This window comes from Neospora caninum, chromosome XI, assembly GCF_000208865.1.
Source record: "Neospora caninum Liverpool complete genome, chromosome XI".
NCBI classification, from domain to species: domain Eukaryota; phylum Apicomplexa; class Conoidasida; order Eucoccidiorida; family Sarcocystidae; genus Neospora; species Neospora caninum.
In genome coordinates, this window is record NC_018397.1 from 2,963,090 (window position 1) to 2,984,920 (window position 21,831).

The 21,831-nt window shown below is 55.0% G+C and overlaps 3 protein-coding genes across 3 annotated transcripts; 2 read left to right on the plus strand and 1 right to left on the minus strand.

Annotated features, from left to right (window-relative positions):
- Nucleotides 1-1,794: 1,794 nt before the first annotated feature.
- Nucleotides 1,795-8,168, plus strand: NCLIV_056580 (hypothetical protein; the record flags this gene model as incomplete). Its single annotated transcript, XM_003885213.1, has 9 exons — nt 1,795-2,265; nt 2,702-2,890; nt 3,534-3,915; nt 4,618-4,723; nt 5,148-5,263; nt 5,438-6,273; nt 6,911-6,994; nt 7,654-7,729; nt 8,068-8,168. The coding sequence occupies 9 exons, from the start codon at nt 1,795-1,797 to the stop codon at nt 8,166-8,168; spliced, it is 2,361 nt and encodes a 786-aa protein (XP_003885262.1).
- A 653-nt stretch (nt 8,169-8,821) lies between these two features.
- Nucleotides 8,822-13,259, minus strand: NCLIV_056590 (putative phosphatidylinositol-4-phosphate 5-kinase; the record flags this gene model as incomplete). Its single annotated transcript, XM_003885214.1, has 7 exons — nt 8,822-8,984; nt 9,419-9,528; nt 9,963-10,363; nt 10,948-11,033; nt 11,569-11,655; nt 12,083-12,270; nt 12,861-13,259. The coding sequence occupies 7 exons, from the start codon at nt 13,257-13,259 to the stop codon at nt 8,822-8,824; spliced, it is 1,434 nt and encodes a 477-aa protein (XP_003885263.1).
- Nucleotides 13,260-17,580: 4,321 nt separating this feature from the next.
- On the plus strand, nt 17,581-20,904 carry NCLIV_056600 (conserved hypothetical protein; the record flags this gene model as incomplete). The annotated part of the gene is made up of 3 exons (XM_003885215.1): nt 17,581-19,276; nt 19,763-19,923; nt 20,524-20,904. The coding sequence occupies 3 exons, from the start codon at nt 17,581-17,583 to the stop codon at nt 20,902-20,904; spliced, it is 2,238 nt and encodes a 745-aa protein (XP_003885264.1).
- Between the last annotated feature and the right edge of the window lie 927 nt (nt 20,905-21,831).

A 21,831-nucleotide genomic window follows, 5' to 3' on the forward strand; every position in this document is an offset into this window, starting at 1 on the left:
CTATATATATGTAGAGATGTGCGTTGCTAGGTGCAGAGAGTTCTAAGCAAATCAGTGCACTATGGAAGTGGTGCGGTTCAACTACAGGTGGATGTGCTCCTGAAAACAACAGGAGCGTCTGCTTATTTTTTTACAGGACGGTAACGGCTAAAGAAATAAACTTGATGGGGAAGCATAGGGAAATGGAGGGACAGAGCCACATTGGTGGTAGAGGTATGTTGATCGTACGGAAACGTGGATATAGCTATATTATATGCCCGATATATTGATACAGATAGACAACTCGATATGTATGATTCAAATAAAAAACATATGAAATTGATATGTAGATGAAGATACGACATATAGCTACATATGTGGATAGAGAGCTACGTCAAAGCGTGAACACCATCTTCCAGCCGGGCTGTGAATGTGTTGTACCCAGGGAGCTTTTTGTCTTCCGCCTCCCTGCATATGCGTAGATATGTGCACATATACCGGTGAGCGCATTTTCGCGTCTAGGAGCTTCTCTCCTGGTCGCATGGGGCTTTGAACTTCGTCTGTGCAAGGGACAACGTTCTTTTTTCCCGAAATGAGACACACGCGCGACCTCAAGTGACCCACGCTAGGTTTTCCGCAGGTCCAACCTGCGAAATTAGCCCCTCTCGTTTTTGCTCTTTTGGCTGTATGTTTTCTTCTGCTCGGCAAATAAAAGCGATCAAGGTACGCAACCTGCTCTGCCGCCACGAATTTCGCGACAAAAGAGTGTGTCGCGACGAGCGAGCGACGGCTCCGCTTTGTGCGGCGCGCGGCCACGTGCGCTCCGTCAACAAATTTAGCGGTCTTCGAGTTGAAGAGGGGGAAAATAGAGACGGGTGAGTGGTTACCCTCCAAAGTGTTTTGTTCCCTTCGTCTTTTCTGTGTCTTTCCTTGAGGTCCAGCGCCACTCTGGAGCAAAAGACAGCACACATGCTTGAGCGGGGAGCGTGAAACACGGACGGGTTTCGTGACCCTGAGAGGGAAAAGAAGACTACCGAAAGTCGGGTCTTCTTTCACATCCGTTGTTTTCTCGGTCTTACCCCCTCGTCTGAGTGACATTTGCTTCGTTTGTTGTGGATTTTCTGGCGAACAATCACGAGAGGCGCCGGAACTGCGAAACACAGTCAACCCGCATGCACAAAACATCGAGGAATCGCGTTTCCATCGAGGCTCGTTTTCTTCGTTCCTTGCTATCGTCCATGTGCGACAAAGCTTCATTCCAGCAGTTCGTCCTCTTGCCTCTCCTTCTTGTTTTTCGATCTGTAGGCGAAGCGGCGAAAACCTTAGCCCTGGCGAATCAAAGAGAGACGAGACGGCGTGCCGGTGTCTCGCTTCCTTTCTCCTGATTTCCGCGTGTTTTTCTTCCGCTTTCCTCCTTCTCTCCACTTCCAGGCTTCCGTCTAACTTTCGTCTGCTTCATAACATTCTGGCGGAGCTACCCGTTCCGCGTTTCTCCGCTCGTTTCTCTCCGTTCCAAGAGGGGAAAACGGGCTGAACAGGGGGGAATGCGTGCCAAGCCGCTTTAGACGCCCCCTTCTTTTCTTCGCTCTCTCCTGCGGTCTTCTTATTCTTTCTGTCACCTCAAGTTCCCCCCGTCTGCCAATCCCGGTCTGCGATTTCTGCGGCCGGACCGGCGGCACCGCCGAGGCCCCGTGGCGCCGGCCGTCGGCGCTTTCGCCCCGTTGGCCTGGTCTGCATCTTTCCAGAGAGGCTCTTCTTCCCTAGACCACGCGAGGAAGCTACGTCCCATCTGGAATCCGCGACTCCTTCGCCAAGATGAAAACTGTCTCCTGGCGTCTCCGCCGCGTCGCTCGCCTCCGAGGCCACGTGGGGTGCGCGTGGGGCGCGGCCTGGCGGGCTGACGGGGGACTCCTCGCCACTTGCGGCACGGACAGGCGAATTTGTCTTTGGGCTCCAAGCGCGACTTCTGCGGCGGAGACCGATGCGCCCGGTGACCGGTCTCCGCAGGCGCGGTCGGGACGCAGAGGAGACTCTGAAGCCTCCACTCCTCCGCACAGACACACCAGGAGGGGGACTGACGAGAGCGGTCCGGAACCCAAAGAGAGGGCTCCGCCAGGAATCCACACAGCGACAGGAGACAAGTCCGCGGGCTCTGTCTCTGTGAGTCAGGCGCGTGGTGCGCCGCACGAAGGAGGAACGCGCAAGCCTACATCCAATGGAGCGCAGGAGACGCGAGGAGACAAAGGAGGATCGGAGAGAAGCCAGGTTCCTTCCTGGCATTTGATCGTAAGCACCGTGTGACGGAGAGAGAGAGAGACCAGCTGAACGGCGTGCGGTGCCGTTCTCATCTGAGAAGCGCAGCTCGAAGCTGCGCCGGCACCATCAGCTCGGGGCGAGACATCCTAGCCGCCTCACCACGTCCCTCATATTGCGAGCGACCTAGCGTCTTTCCACGTTCGGAGGCCTCTTCGTCGCGCCACGTTTCTCCGGTTTCTCACGGCGGGTGTCCCCTCCGTGACCCACCGGATTTTGTCTTTTCCACGCCGACGTCATCCGCGCGCTTCGCAGCTCATTCGCGAGTGTCGGGCGGCGGTGTGGGCTGCCTTGACTCTCGCTGAACACCCACTGCCTCTGTTTGCTTCTCGCCTGTAGTGCGCATGCGTTCAGCCTTCTTGTGCATGCGTTTGTGCTTCCCCGTGGGGACTCGGTTGTCTCTGTGCAGGGCGTGATCGATACTTCGCCCACGCACACGCGAACGATCCGAAATGTCGCCTTTTCCCCAGATGGCTTCTGGCTAGCGGCGGCCTCCTTTGACGCGACTGTCTCCGTGTGGTGCTCCAATGTGGCTGGCGTCTATCGCGCGCCCTCGCGATTCACGCAAGTTCAAGTTCTCGAGGGACCGGAACACGAGGTAAAGTTGTAGAGAGCAGCAGGGACTGAAACGGCATCAGAACGGGTGAGATGCGTACGGACAGGAGAGCTGCCAAGCGCGTTTTAGAAATGGCTGGAAGTCCTGTGTCGCCAGGGGCCGAAACGGCCGTGAGGCTGTCATCTTGGTCGCGAGCCTGTCTCGGTTTCTTACGTAAAAGGGGGAAAGAGCTCGTGTCGTGCTCGACCATGTGGATCTCGGTCCAGGTACCTGGAGAGCGTGAACGAGACATCTAGAAGGGAAACGTTGGGGCAGGAGAGCAAGGACGATGAGCTCGAAATGAGGAAAAAACAGAAAACGAATCGAAAGGACCCACATACACGCGAAAAGCGACAGCCTCAGTGTTTCTCTTGAGAACTGGCTCCTTCGTGGCTCTTTCCCTTCTGGCCTGGCACACGCGTGCATCTCCACGGGGCCTCTGAGAAGCGATTGGTTTGTCCTGTCCACAGACATGTCGATTCCTCGTCTGGATTCGTCTCGGTGGCGGGGTATTCCACAAGCGACTTCCATCTTCTGTGGGCTCTCGGCCCTATCTTCTCTCTTGTCTTTGTTTCGGCTGTGGATGCCGTGTGCAAGTAGAGCAAAGCAGCCGTGTCTCTCGCCTCTGGTGCTTCGTTTCTGCTAGGTCAAGTGCGTCGCGTGGAGCCGAACGGGGCGCTATCTGGCGACCTGCAGTCGCGACAAAACGGTTTGGATCTTCGAGAGCAGCCAAGAAGACCGCGAGGAAGTCGAGGCATTTGCAGAGTCTCTGCGGCCGCGCCGCCGGGGACGAACGAGCGCTTTTCGAGGCCCGCGAGGCCTCCGGGACGCCGTGCAAAGGGGAGGCCGTGAGGACGGCGCAGCCGGGACAGAAGCCGAGCGCGGTCGGTGGGGGGCGAAACAGGAAGAGGACGACAATCTCTTTCTGGAAGAACGGAGAGACTGGCCGCCGCCCTGTCAGCTTGACGTCGATCTGGGAGACGATGGATTCTTCTTTGTTGCCGCCGTCCTCAGCGGGCATTCCCAGGGTAGGTGAACGTTGGCGGGTGCGCTGGGCGTGGACAGGGCTCGGAGCCTCACAGACCGCGCAGACAACATCGCTTTTCGGATGTCGAGAGCATCTTTGAAACCTGTAGAAACAGAGACGTAGAGAGTACAGGCGATTCCTCGTTCCCTATCTGTTTCCTCATAAGCGAGAGACCCGACGACCGTTTCGTCCCTACACGTCGTCGCGGGCGCACACAGGCAGCAGTTGCCGAACTGGATGTGCAAACACATCTTCGTAGAGATTGGTGAGTAGATGCTTGCGACTTCACAGGTGTGTTGTTCGACGAATGAACGCCGAGTGCGCGAGCTAGTGGGGTCAGCAGAGAGCCAGGTCTGGTGGGGACCCTCAGTCCAGCAGGGTGCCCGTAGACAAACGGTCGCATTCAAAGGCGTCCTGTGGCAAAGCTTAGGGGATGTGTGCATGCGCATCTTGGGGAATCTCTCGGGCTATGTCTTGGTTTGTGGTGTGGGCCTCGGACCCTCGCTTCAACTTTTCTCTCACTCTCGCCTCTCCGCCGCTGTGTGCAGTGCATCATTCACTGCCTTCTCCCTTCTTGCCTTGCGCGTTTTCTGGCGTGCTTTCCACTCGATCCCTTCTTTGTTTTCTGCTTTCTCGTCTCTCCGTCTTCCACTTCGCGTCCCCAATGTTGGCACACCTTCTGTCAAACGCTCTCCGTGTTCAGACGTGAAAGCCGTGCGCTGGCATCCGAGAGAAGATCTTTGCATTTCTGCTTCGTACGACGACACCTTTCGCGTCTGGGGTCCTCAAGGTGGAACTGGCTCTGACTGGTACGTCGAGTCCCGCTTTTTTTCACGTCTCTTGGCTCGGCCTCATGGTTCCGCTTCTCCCATATTCAGTATTGCTTCGCCAGGCGTTCCTCGTGAGGCTTCTTCCCTCCTTATCTGTCTCCCCTTTTCAATGCTCGCACCCTCTTCCTCTCTGTCTCTTTCACACGTCGCGCCCTTCGCTGCGCGCCCTCTCTCCGCTCGACCTAAATCTTTATTTCTCTGATTTCAGCCTCCCTCGCTCGCGTTTTTCTCTGCCTTCCTGTCCCTCCGTGTATCGCCCGTGGTCCGCTTTCCGGTTGTGTTCGCGTTTTCCCGACTCGCGCGTCTTTCTCTCTCTTGCGCATCTTTGTTACGCACGCGGCTCGCCTCTCTGCAGCCGTTTCGCGTTTTGCCTGCGTTTTGGGGCGATGCGTGCGTCTTCCAGGGGTCTGCTTCAAGTCGTGAGAGCTCACAGCTCGACGGTTTTGTCGCTGGCATTCGACCGTTTGGGAAGTCGCCTCGCCACCTGCTCCGACGACCGCCACGTGAAAATCTGGACTTGTAGGTTTTCCTTTCTTCCCTCTACTATCCTCTCCCATTGTCTCCGTTCTTGCCTCCTCTCCTCGAGCAAGAGATGATGCCCCGTCCTTCTTCCATCTTGCCTCGACCGTTTTCCGTGAAGTCCCCCCCTTCGTGCGCGTGGTGTTTCTCTCTGGGTGTCCCCTCCCCACGCAGGCCTCGATCCCCAGCTCTCGCTTGCACTGGGCGAGAGCCCCGCGGCTCCGCTGTCTCCTCGCTCCTCTCTGCCGTCTCCGCCGGCGACTGCGTTTCCTGTGATGAGCTCCGAAGACCTCTCTGAACAGGCCTTGCCGTCTCCGCATGCTGCCGCCGGCGCGGTCGACGCAGGGAAACGCGCAGATGCACACGTCCTTGAAAGAGAGAGCGATGCGTCTTCGGCACCCAACAGCCTGACATCCAACACGCCTGCTTCAGCAACTTCCCTCTCTTCGAGGATTTTGCCTCCGTGGTACGTCACGGGCATCTTTCGCGGGGCGAGCCTCGGCGGTGGCCGGGTGTCGCCTGGTCCGGCGGCCTCAGGGGACGGCGCGACTGTCACCGAGGAGTCACAAGGAGACGAAGGCGACACTCAGGCAGCGGACGGTGAGGGCAGGCGAGAGCGCGGCGCCCGCGAGGGTCGAGGAGACGCAGAAGGGGGGACAAGCGACGACGGCGAGCGACGCAGCCAGACGGTCTGTGCTGAGGGGAATGAGGGAATCCGTCGGACAGACGCCTGTGGGGGTTCTGTTGCGGAAACCAAAAGCGCACGGCCGCCGACGGCGTGCACAGAAGACGCAGAGAAGAACTGCCTTGCAGGCGGCAGGAGCGGGCCCTCAGAAGATGACCAGAGCGATGAGGGAGAATCGGATTCGGAAAAGGAAGAAAGAGACAAAGACGAATTAAAGCGACAACGCCCAGATCGATGGCGACCTGAAGCCGCACTCCTCTCCGACATCCATAAGAGACCAGTCTACTTCGTCGACTGGCACCAGACGCTCGACATCATCGTGACGGTAAGAGCGACGGGGCAGTCCTAAGACGGTCACCCTTCTTGCACTTGTCTTTTTCGTCGCCGACGAGTTGCTCCTTTCCCTTCGCACACTTTGTCTATCAATCTCACTACTCGGCAACCAATATCTCTCTGCTCATATAAAGGTTTATACATATATATTTATATATACATATATATATATATATATATATATGTAAGTATACATATTTATATATACATACATACATACATACATACATACATACATACATACATACATACATACATACATACATACATACATATCCATGCATATGTGTATATATATACCTATATAATATACATATATGTATTTACATGTATATATAGATATGTGCTTACACGCGTAGGGATGGATTAGCACATGCGACGATATCTTTGTATTGAGATCGGCGTGTGTCGAGCGAGGCCACGTTTTCTTTGCGACTGCCGTGTTTCGAGGCTTTCTGGGTCATCGCCCCGTATTTGTATGTGTGTGCCGTTTCGGCAATTCGGGGCCCCTCTTCTCTCCCTGTCTCCGCATCCAACTCGCTCCCTTCCTCACATGCATTCGGTAACTTCGCTCTTGCTCCGACTCTCTTTGGATCTGAGCTGTATCTCGTCACTCTGTCTCTGTCCAGGCGAGTGGTGACCACGCCCTTCGCTTCTTCGCTGCCGACGCAGATGAAGAAGGCACCCGCGCGTGGGGTCTGCTGCTCTGCAAGGTGTGCAGCCCACCGTCTCCGCGACACGGCCTTGTTTCGACGCGCACAGTCCGCCGTAGAGCTTCGGCACTGCTCACACCACATCCCTATATATATATATATATATATATATGTATATATATGTATATGTGTATATGTATATATGTATATATGTATATATGTATATATGTTTTTGTCGCTGTCTGCACACATGCATTGTGCCTTTTTGCTTACGAATCGCGCATGCCGCATGCAAAAGAGAGAGATCGGTTGGTGCAGGGAGGGCGCTGGCAGCAGATCCACAATGCGACGGGTACGCACAGCGATGTAGGGAGAGTCGAACGCTTAAACGCCACGCTGTACCGTTTTGCATTCAAATCCATCTATGTGTGTAGAGATGTAGATACAGCGGCAAATACAGAGGCATGTTGTGCCGCAACTTGTGCCGACGCGTATCCGTAAGTTACGAGCTCGGTTGGTGTCAACAAGTCCTTTACCGCGTCTAGATGCGTCCGGTCTGCTCTCGAGGATGTGTATGCATTTTCACGCATGCATGTGCACAAATTTATCTGCTTTGATGGCAACACGGGGCCCTCCAAGTACGCTAGGCGTACGCGGGAAAGCTGGAAAAAGGAGGAACTGCATAAGTGTTAGAGTTGTACCCTGCTCTTCTCCCACAGCCTGACGCACACTACAGCGACATCAACTGCGCTGTGTGGAATCCTGCGACGCCGTCATCCAGTCGTAGATCGGAAGGTACTGTCCTCGTGTTTGGAAGTTTTTTTCTGGTGTCAAAGAAAGAAGTGCCGCCGACGTGCACGCAGACTTTGGGACACGGCAGCGCATTGGCGACTCCTACGAGTGGAAGCGAAATGCATGCAGAGAGGCACTATCTCGGAAAGCCAGCACATGCTGCAGAGACACTGATGCGGGTCGAGACGTGAAGTGCACCTTCCCAGCCGTTTTGTGCGGGTCTTCTCAGACGCATTCTCGTGTCTGTGTGTATCTCTTTTTTCCCTTATGTATTTGCTTCGATAGAATCCGTTGCGCGCTTTTGCATGCGTTCGCTTTTCCCTGTTGTTCTGCTGTTTCAGTTTTGCTCGGGACAACGAACGCGCGCAAGACTGCGGCGCTGCTAGCGTCGGTCGACGACGACGGAAAGGTGGCTATTTGGAGTCTGGAGAAGGCTTCCTGAGGTCTGACGTTTTCAAGGCGCAGAACGCAAAAACGCGAACGGGAGTCTGTCTGAGGATTCAGGAGTTTCTCTTCTCTTTCGAAGCTGTCCTCACTCCAAAGCGACACCACACTCAGAAACGGTTCCTGCGACTGCGGCGTCACTGCTTTAGTCAACGGCGTAAACGGCGTAACACGCGAGACACCCTCATCCACTCTCCGTTGTAGGCGTCTTGCCGGGCAACTCTTCCTATCTCTTCCGGCAGCGCGCCGGTGTTTACGGAGACATGGTAACATTTTGTGCCGATCTATTTTGGGAGCGGAGATCTCGGACGAGGTGTCCGCGTCGCTGCAGAATGCGTTTTCAAGGTGTGGAAACCTCCAGAGACGGTGGGTTGAGCAGTGCCGATTGCAGATGTGTCCCCCGGGGAAGGCCGCCGCGCGTGTTTCCACCGTTTTTCGTCCTCTGTGCGTCTTTCCAGATTTTGCCAGAATCTAGGGCGTTTGTGGGGCAACGCGGAGCGTGGTTGTGCCGGTCGGCGGTGTGCCCCGCGTGCGTTCTGAGCTTCTCAGGAAAGCAAAGGCAAACTTCATAGCCATCTGTCGGTGCGAGAACACTCACATTCCGCGCGTGTTAGAAATCGGCAACGAGACACCCGGCTACAGATCCTGCCCTTAGAGGAGTTGTGGATTTTGTTCCGTAGTCACACGATTTTGATGTCTCTTTCCGTTGAGGCAACGCGCGCAGGCGTGCGACGCCTCTGGACTCAAAAGCTCCTCTTGGCCCTGAAGGCCTTTCTTGCCCTGGGAAGAACAGTCCATCGTAGACTTGTTTCTCCTGAAGCAAAACGGAACGCGTTTGCACGCTCGCAGAACGGTTGGCAATTCTTCCTGTTGCCTCGACGCCGTCTGGACGGCGCAGAGGTGCGTCCACAGACCAGTTAGATTTCGCAGCGCGTTACGAGCGTTTGTTCACGAACTACAGGTCAGCGCTTGGATAGCGATCACGCGAACACGTTCGCGGCCAACATGCAGTTTTTTTTTAAAATGTCCTTCTTCGGGGGGGCCGAAACCGCACCGGGCCTACCGGAAATCCCCTACAACTGTCCATACACCTGAATGTCGCTCCTCTATTATGTTAGGTGGTCATGCATACGCAGACATGTACGAATACACGTATGCGAACAAAAGTAATCTTCTGTCTGAAAGAGTTCATGAGCTCGAGCGGGGAAGACGACGCGGCAACCCGCATGCGCGTCGACCTATGCTCACGCGGCCTCATCCGGCTTTGGCGCTTGTGTGGGAGCGTGGAACGATGGCGGAACGCCCCCCTTTCCATGCAAAACGCCGCCGTCGATCTTCATGTGCTGTTTTTTCTGGCCCTGGAGTTAAGTGACAAAAAACCCAGAAGGAAAGGCGATATACGACATGGCTATTAGCGGTCGCTACCGCGCAAAGACTGATCCATGCAGAAATCCACACGAATGGCTGGAGGAAGTAGCCTTTTGTGTCCACAATGTCGTCACTCCAGCAGACAAAAAAATGTGCAGGTCCAGACCAAGACAGATGCCTATACAGCGAAGCACTCTGCCCGAGACTCGCATACGTTTTTGCGCCGCGTGCGTGGATCACACACACTTTGGTCGAACTTCCCAGACTTCCTAAACTGCCGTAGAGCGCCACTGAAATGTATACGCACGAACGGTGGTTCCTGTGCACGTTCGTGAAAGCAACTCCGCCAGAAGACACAGCCCGATTTTTTACCGACACCCAGTATGGAATAGCGTTGCTGGTCTTTCGCGAGATGCGCACGTACCTGGTAGAGTTGGTGATATTTATTGGGATTTGAGTACGCACTCGTCTCGTAGTCGCCAGCGGAATTGTCCAGCGCTTCTTCCCCGACAAAAAGCGGGACTTTGCCTTGTTCGGTCCACTTCACGTGTTTGCCCTCCTTCCAGATTCCCTTCCGCTTCTTTCCACTGGGCGAGATTTCGACGACTTCGCCATCCATTTTGTTTTTCACAAAGTTCGCGACATAAATGCGGCCGTCGCGCAGGAACAATTTTCCAGGACCGCTCTTCATGCTCTGCTCATACGGACCCTCGTACTTGGAGAATTGTCCTTGCGGCCACTTGTAGACGCCGTTGCCGTGCATGTAGCCGTCTTTCCACTCGCCTTCGTACGTCCGACCGTTCGCCCACGTGTACACGCCTTTCCCTAAGGAGAGGAAATGCAGAGCGCAGGCGAAGGAGAACGAGCACACACACACACACACACTGGGCACCAAAGAGACAACCGTACATCACGGGTGTCTCCGCCCTCAACGTCTCGCCGCTGTCTCGGAGCCCGGCGGCCTTCCCGCTGCGTGAGGAGAGCGTTCTGCAAGCGACCCCGAATGCGTAGGTCACCTGTGCCGCGCCGTGTATGCGATTTCTTCTCCGCACTCTCCGCCGAGAGGCAACCGCTTTTAAAAACGCAAATCAACAACCTTCTGGCTTGCGCGTGTCCGCACGTCACGGATTCTGCTTTCGTCCATGCCAAAGTATCGGAATGGCGTTGAACGCCTTCACCTTTTTGATCTCAACGGAGAAAACACACGTCTACGCGCGGCCCCTCAAATCGTCTTCCTAACCCTGATCCCCCGTGTATATAAGAGTGCGTCATCCCCAAATGGGATACGGACGAATGCAGAAAGGCGTAGTGTACTCCCACAAAAAACAGTTCAAAGGCACGCGGGCCGGCGACAGGCCGCTTAGCGGCAAGTGCTATTTTTGCAGTTACGGAGTGTTCGGTGGACGTACCGGCAAAGAAATCCTTGGCGAAGGAACCGACGTACTTAGACCCATCTGGAAAGGTGATGGAGCCTTTCCCCTGTTTGTCTCCCTTTCTAAAGACCCACACAGACACACACACACAGTCGGAAAAGGCCCGTACTCGCCTGAAGAGTCAGTGTGTGCCCCGCGAGGGCTAAAAGTGCATGAGTTGGAATGTCCCTTGTACGACAGTCACGAAGACGATGCCATCCTGACAACGGACGTCTGCGAGAGGATGTCCTAGCACTGAAAGCGTATTTGGAACGTTCCGTCTAAATCACCTGGGAAACGTGGCGCTTGCCCTAGTGAGGCCCGACAGCCTGTCTGTGCCTGGGATTCTCCCGTGAATGCAATTTTGAGCGTCAACATCGCCCCTGGTGCGCTCGCAGAGACGCCGACGCGCCGGTGAATCGTGTGTTTTCTACATGTGTGCTTGTGAGAGCGCTAGGGCCAGGCACAGTTGGGTGTGCCTTTCTTCCGTGAGGTGGCGAGCAAAAAGGGTCAGCGAGAAGAACACCAGGGAGGCCAGCTCGAGTTGTAAGCCGGGAGGGAACGAAAAACGGCATAGGTGCACAACCGCGCAAAGATCAATGGGAAGCTATCTCTTACTCGAAGCTGCCTTCGTAAACGGTGCCGTCTCCCCACATCTCCTTCCCCTTGCCGTGCTTCATGTCATCCGTCCACTGGCCTTCGTACCTAAGCACAGACAAATGCCGGGACAACGCCGCGGCGAAAACTGCCATGCGACGGCAGAGATGCTCTTGTAACGTTTTCCTGTCACCCCCTTGCGCGGTGTTCAGTAGAAAGTCGCACTTTCCTCGCAACAGCACATCCCCCCCCCCCCCCCCGAGGTTGGCGAGAAGTTATTCCGTCCAGCACATAAACAGTCCGGCTTCTGCTAGTCAACGGGCGAGAGCTCTCAGCGCCACGCAGATTTTGAGTCAAGAGGAGAAACACGGAAGATCAGGAAACTCCAGGAGTCGCGACGGAACAAGATCCAGATATTATCTGCTTGTGGGAACCAGACGAGCACATGAATCGGGCTGCTATGTTTAAGAAGTGAGACAGGCGACGCAGCGCTGTTTCCGACTGTATAACGCGAGTGCCTTGGGTGTCTACTCACACGGAGCCGTCCGCATGAGTGAACTTGCCGGTTCCGTTGATCCTGTTGTGCTGCCATTGACCCTCGAAGACGTTCCCTTTACCATCAGACCAGGTACCTTCTCCACTGCACTCGTCCTTTTTGAACGAGCCTTCGTAGGTCTCCCCGTCTGGCCACGACAGCTTTCCCTGTCCGTCTCGATGAGGATCCTGCAAGACCCAAAACCGGCAAAACACGCATATATATACACATGTATATATATATATATATATATACGTATACATACGCACGTATGCATGTCAGCTCATATGCGACGAGGCTCGGGTAGAGAGACGGGCGTGTCGCACTCGCCCCTGCTTCTACGGTTTCCTGTTTCCCCCTTCACCTCCCGAGTCGGCTTCTTCTTTCGGGGTTCTGTGTCTCTCTTCCGCTCGTGTGGTCTCTTTCGACAGGCCTCGCCCTCTGCGAGTCTGCAAATCGCGGCAGGTTCGGGCGCGGTCGCGGAGTCTCTGCGTGTCCAGGCGTTTCCAGTCGGGTCTTTCCTCTCGCAGGTTCTCTCTTCCCGCGTTTCCGGTGTTCTGGTTTCGTCGGGTGCCCGTGTTCCCGTTTTTTCTCCACATCTCGCCGTCCTCTTCTGTGTCCGTGCGGACAAAAACGCAGATGCGGGGCACATCCGAGCGCCGTCTCTTCTCCCGGTCTCGGCTTCGCATTCCCGGGTGCGTTCCTTCTCTTTCCACCTTTCTCGATGGCCTGCCTGATCGCCACTTGGCTCACTCCGTGCGCCGACGCGGCCTCTTACCTTCCACTGTCCTTCATACACCGCGCCCGACTTGAGAGTCACGGCAGGCCTCGCGACTCTGCCGCCTCCGGCCGGTTCCCCAGGAATTTCTGCGAGGTTTGTGGGCGGACCGGAAGCCAGAGAATGCCCCTGTCTGCCACCAGGCGGCGGCACGTAGCCGGTGCCCACAGTGTCGTCGTCCGGCGCCAAATTCTCCGGCGGCGGCTCGGCTGATTCCGGCGCGCCGCCGTTTTCCACACTCGGTCCATTCGGTCCTGAGCCACTCGGGCCGCCCGCCCGGTCGGAATTCCCGTTCCGGGACACTCCCCCAGTCCCGGCTGTTCCTGGCGAAACTGCGCCGCCCTGGTGCTGCGCCGGCTTAGGGGCGGTCTCGTTCGCCGTCGACTGCGTACACCCCATGGCTTCAAATGTCTGGGAGGCAAGGAGCGAAGCGAGGATCCACGGACACCAAACGCTTTAACACACAACCGGTCTTGGGAGCGGAAGGCGTGGAACGGAGGCGGGGAGATCATCCAACGGACACAGGCGAGAAGCCAAAGAGGGTCAAGTGACTCTCGAAAGGACAGTACACCAGACGAGCAGGCAGACTCAACACCCAGGTGGTGCACAAGAAAGGTTACGGCAAGGGGATTCGTGTTGTTCACGATCCAGCAACCTTTTTTTGCGACGACTGCGGCGGGAAAACAACAACAGCGTGATGCCGTGGACCCAGCACACCGACAGAGTATCGCGGCATGAGACGAACAGCGGCAGGAAAGGCTGGTCGAGAACCGTGTGAACGTGGACCAAGGTAGAGGACATTAATTTCAGGAGCTCGCTGAGAGAGCGCCTCAAATTGCCGTTCGGCGAAAAAAGTCCTTTACTTGTGATGTGGAGGAAACACTCCAGAGCTGGCTAGGAGTCTCGAGAGATTTGAGTCAAAAACGGCGTGCGAGCGGCTCTCCCCCTCTCGCCGCGTCGTGAACTGTGTGTGGGTTTTTAGCGTGCGCCAAAATGACAGAAGGGAAACAATCTAACTGTACCGATCCTTTTCGATCAGCATGGCTATTCCGGAATGTTCCCGCCTCCCAAAATCGCCCTGCAACTTCTTTAAAATGAAACTGGTGCTACAGGCGGACCGCCCAGAATCCAGCTGTGCAGCGATTTCAGGGGTATGACCTGCCGCGATTGTCGCTGCCAGGCAGTGTGAAGCTGACGAAGGCGCCTTGGACCAGTTCTTGGGACACGCTTGAGAAAGGGGGCGTGGGCCGGAGAAAAAGTGTGAATTTGATCCCGCGTTTCTTGCTGTGAAGAAGCCCGAGGCGGTTTTGCTGGAATGTCCATGGCGCACTCGGGATCTAGGCCAGGCGCGGTGCTACAGGCTCCCTGCACGCGAGGCAGCCGCAGCATGCACTTCTCGTCTGTCTCACCGGGGGCGTTCACAATCACTGTGCGGGTAACCGACAGAAGGAAAGTGAACAGGGTGACTGTATTCCTGCGCTGTTTCTTGAAGAGACAGAAGCAAGAAACGCGTACACAAGGCACAACAAGTCCATTTCTCGTCCGCATGTCGCGGCAAGTCGTGTTTGGGCGAGGTCTGATTGGGAACCAGTAAGAAAGCCTGGGATGAAAACCCTAGAGATGCAAACGACGAAGAAGCCCATCACTAGAAAATGCGTTTCTTCGCTGTACGTGTCTGAACGTGCGCTTGGCTCAGACTATGCAGCTGCTCCCTTCATGCGCTAGTATCTCCAGATGATTCACAAGGAAAGCCGTTTTGGGGCCAGGTTGGTGAAGGAGCGACAGTAGCTTTTGGTGTCATTGGAAGGAACCGGGAAAAAGGCAGAGTGGTACAAAACGTTTCCATGGATCGACTCGGGGTTTGGGTGGCTCCTCTGATACGGTCAATCACGAGGCGGTGGAACCCAGTTGCACCACGTTTTTTGTTCCTACGAGCAGAGGAAAGGTGGATTTCATAGACAGCCCAGGAACCACGCTGAAGTACGCGCTCCATTTCCACACGTTTTCATCTCTGGAGACAACCAAGACGAGTCACCGGACGGAACCCCCGCAAAGTGTAAACTCTGCTTTAGATGCACGAAACGGGAAACCGTTTAAACCATAGCTGCACAGGCCTTGTTGTTGAGTAGCTGATTGACTAGGGATACCCGTGTCTCCTGCGGAAAATAGGTTCAACAAGGAGGGCGCAGCTACTGGATAGCGGTTCGGCGCTGCAAAGAGAACAAACCACGCCGGAACGGAATTATGGGGAGAGCGTTCCCCTGATGTATTCAACAAAGCAGGTGACGCAAGCAAATCAGGGTTAAGTTTTTAAGGATTGTATTTCTTTCAGCTCTGAGCCGACGCAGAAAAAGGAAAAGAATGCAGCCATTTTGAGGCAGGGAAGAATGCATCATCTGGTTCGGACACTTCGTTTCCTGTGCCATGATACGCGGTCTCTCCTTCAAGCCAGTAGAGGGGCTGTGTCGCCTACCCCACGAGCATGTTCTCTGTGTCGCTAACCTCGAAAATAGTATCGATATCCACAGATCTCTTTGGAACTCGGTATAAACTAGTGAGGAGAAGCGGAAAGAAAAGCACAATCCGGAAGACCACTTTGTCTTGAGGGCAAAAACCTGAAAGGCAACATGACGCAAGCACGTGAATGCCTCATCTAATGACAGTTGTCTCTGGTTTCATGGCCGGAGAGTAGTGCTTCCTTCTGTCAGCTACTGTTTGGCTGTTCGTTCCCTGCTGTGTGTCCTCCATTCACGAGGGAAAACACATTCTTGCTCCCCCCGGACTACCGCTGCTGTCCCTAACCCTCGTCAGGCGCCACGCCCCGTATTCCTACTTGCGTCGTTCTAAAGTTTATACATACCTGAGTTCGTACGGTTACTCCTGCTATCATAAGGACTCCTCAAACACACGCTAGTACACCACTACATTGACTGCTGGCCGTCCAACTATTTCAGCATCCATACTGCTCGCATAATTGCTGCTGCTACCACTCTTATTCTTGCTGCGGCTCCTAGCATTCCTATGCCTGATACGACTTCTGTAAGTAACTTCCTCGGTCTGCGCACCCCTACTAGACCCCTTCACTAGCTCTGTGATTGCACTGCTATTTCTCCAGCTATCACTCTACACCGAACAAGTCGCTACAACCTGTGCCGCTAGGCCTTCACCACACTCCACCTAGCACAGATGACGCCGTCGCTCGAAAAATCCGGGAGCCCCCTAACGTGTACTCATCGCTTACCCTCTCTGGTAAGACTTTCTTCGGCCTTGCTGCATTGGCGATTTCACAACTCCCTCGACTGCGACAGCGGATGCCTACTTATGAGGAGACTTGAGAAGAAGGTTATGACTGCATGCGCTGCGAAGGCGCGTCATAAGACGGACAGTGTTTGCCTTGAAATCAACGAGAGCAGCAATAGCTTACACAAGACGTCCACAGGGAACTTGCGTCGCTTGCGCACGGTCGCGTCGCCGTGAGAGAGAGGCAAATTCTGTTTCCCCAGCCAGCCGAACTCGAGCTTCTCCCTGTTTTCACATTTTTTATTCCCAGGTTGTACTTGGCACTTGCAAAGGTGCGCACATTTCCTCGTCGGCTGCAGATGCAAGCCGTCCACCGATGATCCAGCAGCAACGAGCGCCGCTTTACTCAAGAGCGTGGCTGTCGTCTCTCCTCCCCGGCTGTTGTCTTCTGGGGCCTCTTGGCTTCAAGAGGGAAGGCAAATAACACATGCCTTCTCGCGGGTTTTCATTCGGTTTTGCCTCTAAGCTGGTTAAAGGTTCTGCGGCAAATTCGTGTTTTTTTGAAGGAAAATAGCCGCTTTGCCACGGTCTCGTTTCGAGGCCCCTTGCATGCGCGGCCGCATGAAACCGAAAAATCACCAGCGATACCCTCGAATTTTTTCCCTGTTTCGAGAACAGAAAAGATTTTGTCTGGAAGAAGTCGCTCTTTTTTCACGAAGCAACTTCTTCCTCTCACCTCCGACTGGTTTTCCTCGGTGCTGTCTTCCCCCGTCCTCTGCGCACGTTTCCGTTCTTAATATGGACGGTGTGCGGCCGTAGACCTTCGTTTTTTCTTCTAAACAATTCTGGAAGCCACAGCAAACCGCCTTGTCACTGTCTCTGAACTCTTTCTCTCCGTCCTTTGTCATCCTTGCGTCTTTTGTAAGGGTGAGGTCTCCTTTTTTTGCCACGTTTGTGCGGCGGCAACTTGGAGCCTGAGCCTCCACTTGGTTCCGTGTTCGTCTTGGTTCTGCTTCAACCATGGGAAACAAAAAATCCACAGGGGTTGCCGAATCGCTTCCTCTCGAGGTTTCTTTTTTCACTTCAGCTTCTACAACTTTCTTCTAGCCGTGTGCTCGTCTTCTGCGCGCTGTTCTCTCCGCCTCTGGCCCCAGCATTCGCCTTTTCTCTAAACAACGAGGCCGAGGAGGGGCCGGGAGGAATGAAGCTTCTTGTCAGCGTTCTACCTGTTCACCTCGCTCCAGTCCGTCGAGTTTTCGCACGGTCTCGAGCGTGACTCCCCCATAGAAAAACGCCCTTGAGCTTAGCGTTTCATTTGTTCGCTTTTGCAGAGCACAGGAACTGCGCTGCATGCTTTTCTCTTTTCCCCTTCCTTTCCCTCTTCTCTCCTCCGTGGTTCCTTTGTTCCGTCGTCCACGTTTCGTTCGCTCTTTCTTCCCTTTCCGGCTCCCGTCGTTTTCCGTGAAGCAGTAAAGGAGAGATGAGTAGACCTGGCCGCCGGGACGCTGTCTCTTCGCCGGAAGGGGCGACGGAAGAGGAGGAACAGGAAGAACACGACGCAGAAGCATCCCCTGGGGACGGAGAGGAAGAAAATGGAGATGAAGGAGAGGGAGAGGAAAGCGAGGAGGGAGAAGAAGATGACGATGAAGAGACGTCGTCTGAGGAAGAGGAGGTCGGCATTGCGCTGCAGCTGCCAGTAAGGAGCACTCGCGGGCACACGTATCAGCGACTCGTGGGTGACGCTCTTCGGGAGGATCAGGAGTTTTGGAATCACTCGACTTGGGCGGAAGAGGACGATGAAGATTACAACTGCAGTGAGGGCGAGGAAGTGTACGAAGACATAATCGACTCCGACTTTGACCGCGCAGAGGACGACAGCAGTGAGGACGACGACGGGAAAAAGGGGAGAAAGAGGAAAGAGGGGGAGACGAAGCGCGAGCGCGGCGAGGCGGGAGACATCGTCGAAGATGATGAAGAGCGAGCAAAGAAGAAACAGAAACGCAACGCGTTCCAGGACCTGTGGAAGAAGAAGCAACAGCAACAGAAGCGGCAAGCGGAGGCGAAGAAGAAGCCGGGCGGAGACAAACGGCGAGGGCCGGCTTCGCGTCGCGTCTCCTTCCAAGACGCGGGGCCCGACTCCGAGGCCGATTTCGAAGGCAGCGAGGGCGAGAAGGGAGACTCGCCGCGCACTCCGCGGCGAGGCCGAAAGGCCGGAGCCCAGGGGGACAAGCAGACGCGGGCCGGGGGAGACGACGGGGATGCGCCGTCGGTTTCTCGACGCCAGACGCGCGACAGCACACGACAGCACACTCGATGTGTAGCTCGACGCTTGGAGGAAGAGGAGCTGCATCGCAGCAGGAAGGAAAGAAACAAAAAAGAGTCGGAGAGGGGAGGCAGGGACAAGATGGAGGGATTTCGTGAGCCTACGCTGGAAGAGCACCTGGCCGAGGCGCAAATCACGGAGGCTCGCAATGTGGCGAGTCTCATGGTGATTGAAGAGAAGGAAGAGGCGCGAAAATTGAGGTATGTGGACGTGAAGAAAAACATTTACAAGGGCGATTTCGACACCTACATCTCCTGGGCCTCGTGGCTTCTCATCGGTGACCCCCCTCCAGAAGAAGAAGTGCCGCCTGCTGCCGAGGAGGCGACGAGCGACGCCCCGCCCGCGGGAAGCTCCTCCCCAAGTCGGTCGCCAGACGCGGGAGACAGTGCATGTGCGCGGCCCGAGGCAGCGGCGACCGCTGCGGAGAAGCTTCACACGGGAGATCGCGTGGCAAGCGAGGAGACTGCGCCTTCGCAAACGTCACTTGAACGGATCAAACGGGAAGACTTCCAAAACAAAGGAGACGCCCACGGAGGCGAGTCAGCGGGCCGTGGAGACACGCGACCCGAGGCGGCAGAAGACGGGCGTCCCGGGACTCTTTCGGGCGGCGCCGCGGATAGACAGGGAGGTGGAGCCCAACCGCCCCTCTCCCAGCTGCGAGAAGAGACACCGGAGACAGCCCGCAGCGGTTCCCCACGAGGTGAAAGGGAAGAAGGGCGGCCTGGAGAGGCGCCTGGGGAAGGAAAAGGCGACCAAGAGGAATGGAATCCAAATCTCGACGACTACGCCATGGAACTGCGCATGTTCACAGACGGCAAGTTCCCCGACATTTACAATCAAGAGCCTCCTCCACGTAAGCCCAGAAACACCAAATGACATCCGCGGATCCCCAGGCATACACACGCCTCTCCAGTGGCATTGTGTGTGTGTCTCTTTGCACAGCTCTCCCTTCGTCCTACGAACGAAGAAGCGGAAAAATCCGGTCCTGTTCCTTTCATAGGTTCTCGTGTGAAAGCGAAAACACGCGTTTCTTGCTTTTGGCGCTGCTCTGCTGCAAAGAAGAAACCTGTCTTTCACCTGAAAACCAGCGCCGCTTTCTTTCGAGTTCTGGAGATAGCTTCTCGTGTTCCAAACAAGCAGTCGCCCTGTCGCGACAGTGCCCCTGAGCGCTCCCGGGTGCCCGCGTCCTGCCGTTGACTTTCTCTGAGGCCTGTTTTCCTTTGTCTCCGTCTTTTTTGTCTTTCGCGTTTCTTCGGATCCGCTTCGCTCGCTCCGGCTTCTCGTGTGCCTCGTTCGGCGAACTATCTCTGTGTCTCCCTGTCGCCGGCCGTCCCTTCAGCGCCCCCCAGATACGTGTGCCCGATAACCGGTTTAGAGGCGAAGTACCTCGATCCACTCACTGGCATCCCCTACGCGACAGCGCATGCGTTCAAGTGTCTCCGAGAAACTTACCATCGCCTTCGCGAGCAACAGCTTTTTCAGGCGCTGCACCAGGCCAGGGTGAGAGTCCCACAGAGCGCGAAGGGAAAGGGAAACTGCTCGGCGCGTTCATCTCCATGCCTGCGCTTCCGTGTGGGGACTTCGATACTACCGGCCGACAAGGTCGGGTGTATCCAGCGTCGCTTTATCTGCAGCGGCACGTCTCGCTGCACGGTCCCGTTTCTCTTCTGCCGCCTCCCTCTCGAGTCGTAGATCCGCAATTTCAGCCAGGCACAGTGTGCGAGGGGGTTGAAAGCTGCTTCAAACACAGAACCTTCGCGAGCTACACGCTAAACAGAGACGCATCCTCAGATGATCGCGATATATGTATAGAGATAGACATATTTATATGTATATATGTAACTGCGCACGTGCACTTACATTTCTCCCCCAGTGCGTGTATGTGCATACATGTGTGCATTTACATTTATTTGTAAGCATAAACATTGAAGCGTATACGCATAGATATAGACGTCTGTGTTGATACGTCTCTTTCGGTAAAGCCTTTCGCCACCCGTACGGGCTCTTTTGGAGGGCCGCGTCATTTTCTCGTCTGTTTCCGCTGCTGTCTGTGTTGACCTCTTCGTTTGTCACTTTCCGTTTGGTATTTCAAATGTGCAGCAAATGCTGGATGTGAAGGCAGGAGAGCTGGGAGTGAATTCTTCCGTCTCTTCGGTGGCTACCCAGATTCCCCTTGACCCGAGTCTCTGTGGAACCTCCATTTCGTCTTCCCACGTCAGTCAGCACTTCTTGCTCGCCACCGCGCGAGGTGCTCATCCGCAAAACAGGGGCGATTCCTCATTCAAACCTGCTTCTGCCTCGCCCTCTTCTCGGAGTGGTGCGGGGGGTGGGTTCTTGGGGGCTACCGCCGGAGACGTGTGGACCGTGGAGGACGAAGGCAAAAAAGGACGAGGGCGCAGGGGAGGCAAAATGACGAGGGGAGGAAGAGGAAGGAAAGGAAGAAAAGATAAGACAGAGAACTACGCATGCGTTGCTGTCTAAATACATACTCTGCTGAAGGTCGGAAGAGAAGGTAGAAACAAGCAGAGCAGGTACTCCGTTCTTCTCCGGTCCCTCTGAACTAAAAAACGAGAGGAAGAGAGAAGGAAAAGGCATACGTCAAGGAAGGGCCCTACTAAAAGAGCACTCCCGTCCTAGTCCGTCGATGGAGAGGCGAAGACCCGCCTGGAAACCAGTCGTCGTCGAGGAGCCACCTCTTAACGAGACCAGTTCACACGCAGGTGGAGGGGGATGGACAGAGATGCATGTCTCCTCATATATATCTGTATACGGAAGTTGACAGGAAGCAACTCCACGAAGAAACAAAAACCAAGGTTTCGAGTTGTCATCTTAGACCTTTGAACGACAACAAGGAGTGTACCCTCGCTCTCTGTCCTCAAAGAGTGATGCTCGAAACCGTTATGCGTCTTCACTTCCTGTCTCCAATACCGTATTTGGTACCTTGGCTACTTGGAGGCTACTACGTAGCTGATCGTGACTTTCGATCGGTGGGATGACTACAGAGCTTGTGGAGTGGCTTTTCTTTTTGTGGGGGTGGTGTAGTCGATGGACAATGCAGCTCTAAACCGATTTATTGCTGCATCCGGGTGCAATTTTGTCTACGGTCAGGGATATATATATATATATAGCATGTTCCTTTGTTACTCGAGTTTTCGTATAGAGGAGAGATGGAGACGGGGTCTTTGCTAGGGCCATCTGCGTCCACAGAGCGCGATTTCGCTTTATTTCCTTTACTGAATGAAACCAGCGCTTAACGGACGTAAACCCACCTCTATTATTTTCTTTCCTACGAAACCTGTTTTTGAACTCCTGCGCCTATCGATGGTTTTTTTTCAATTTTCTGCCTTCTTTCGGGCAAACTTTCTGTAAATTTTACCCTCGCTGAACACTGTCACCTTCGCTGACTGT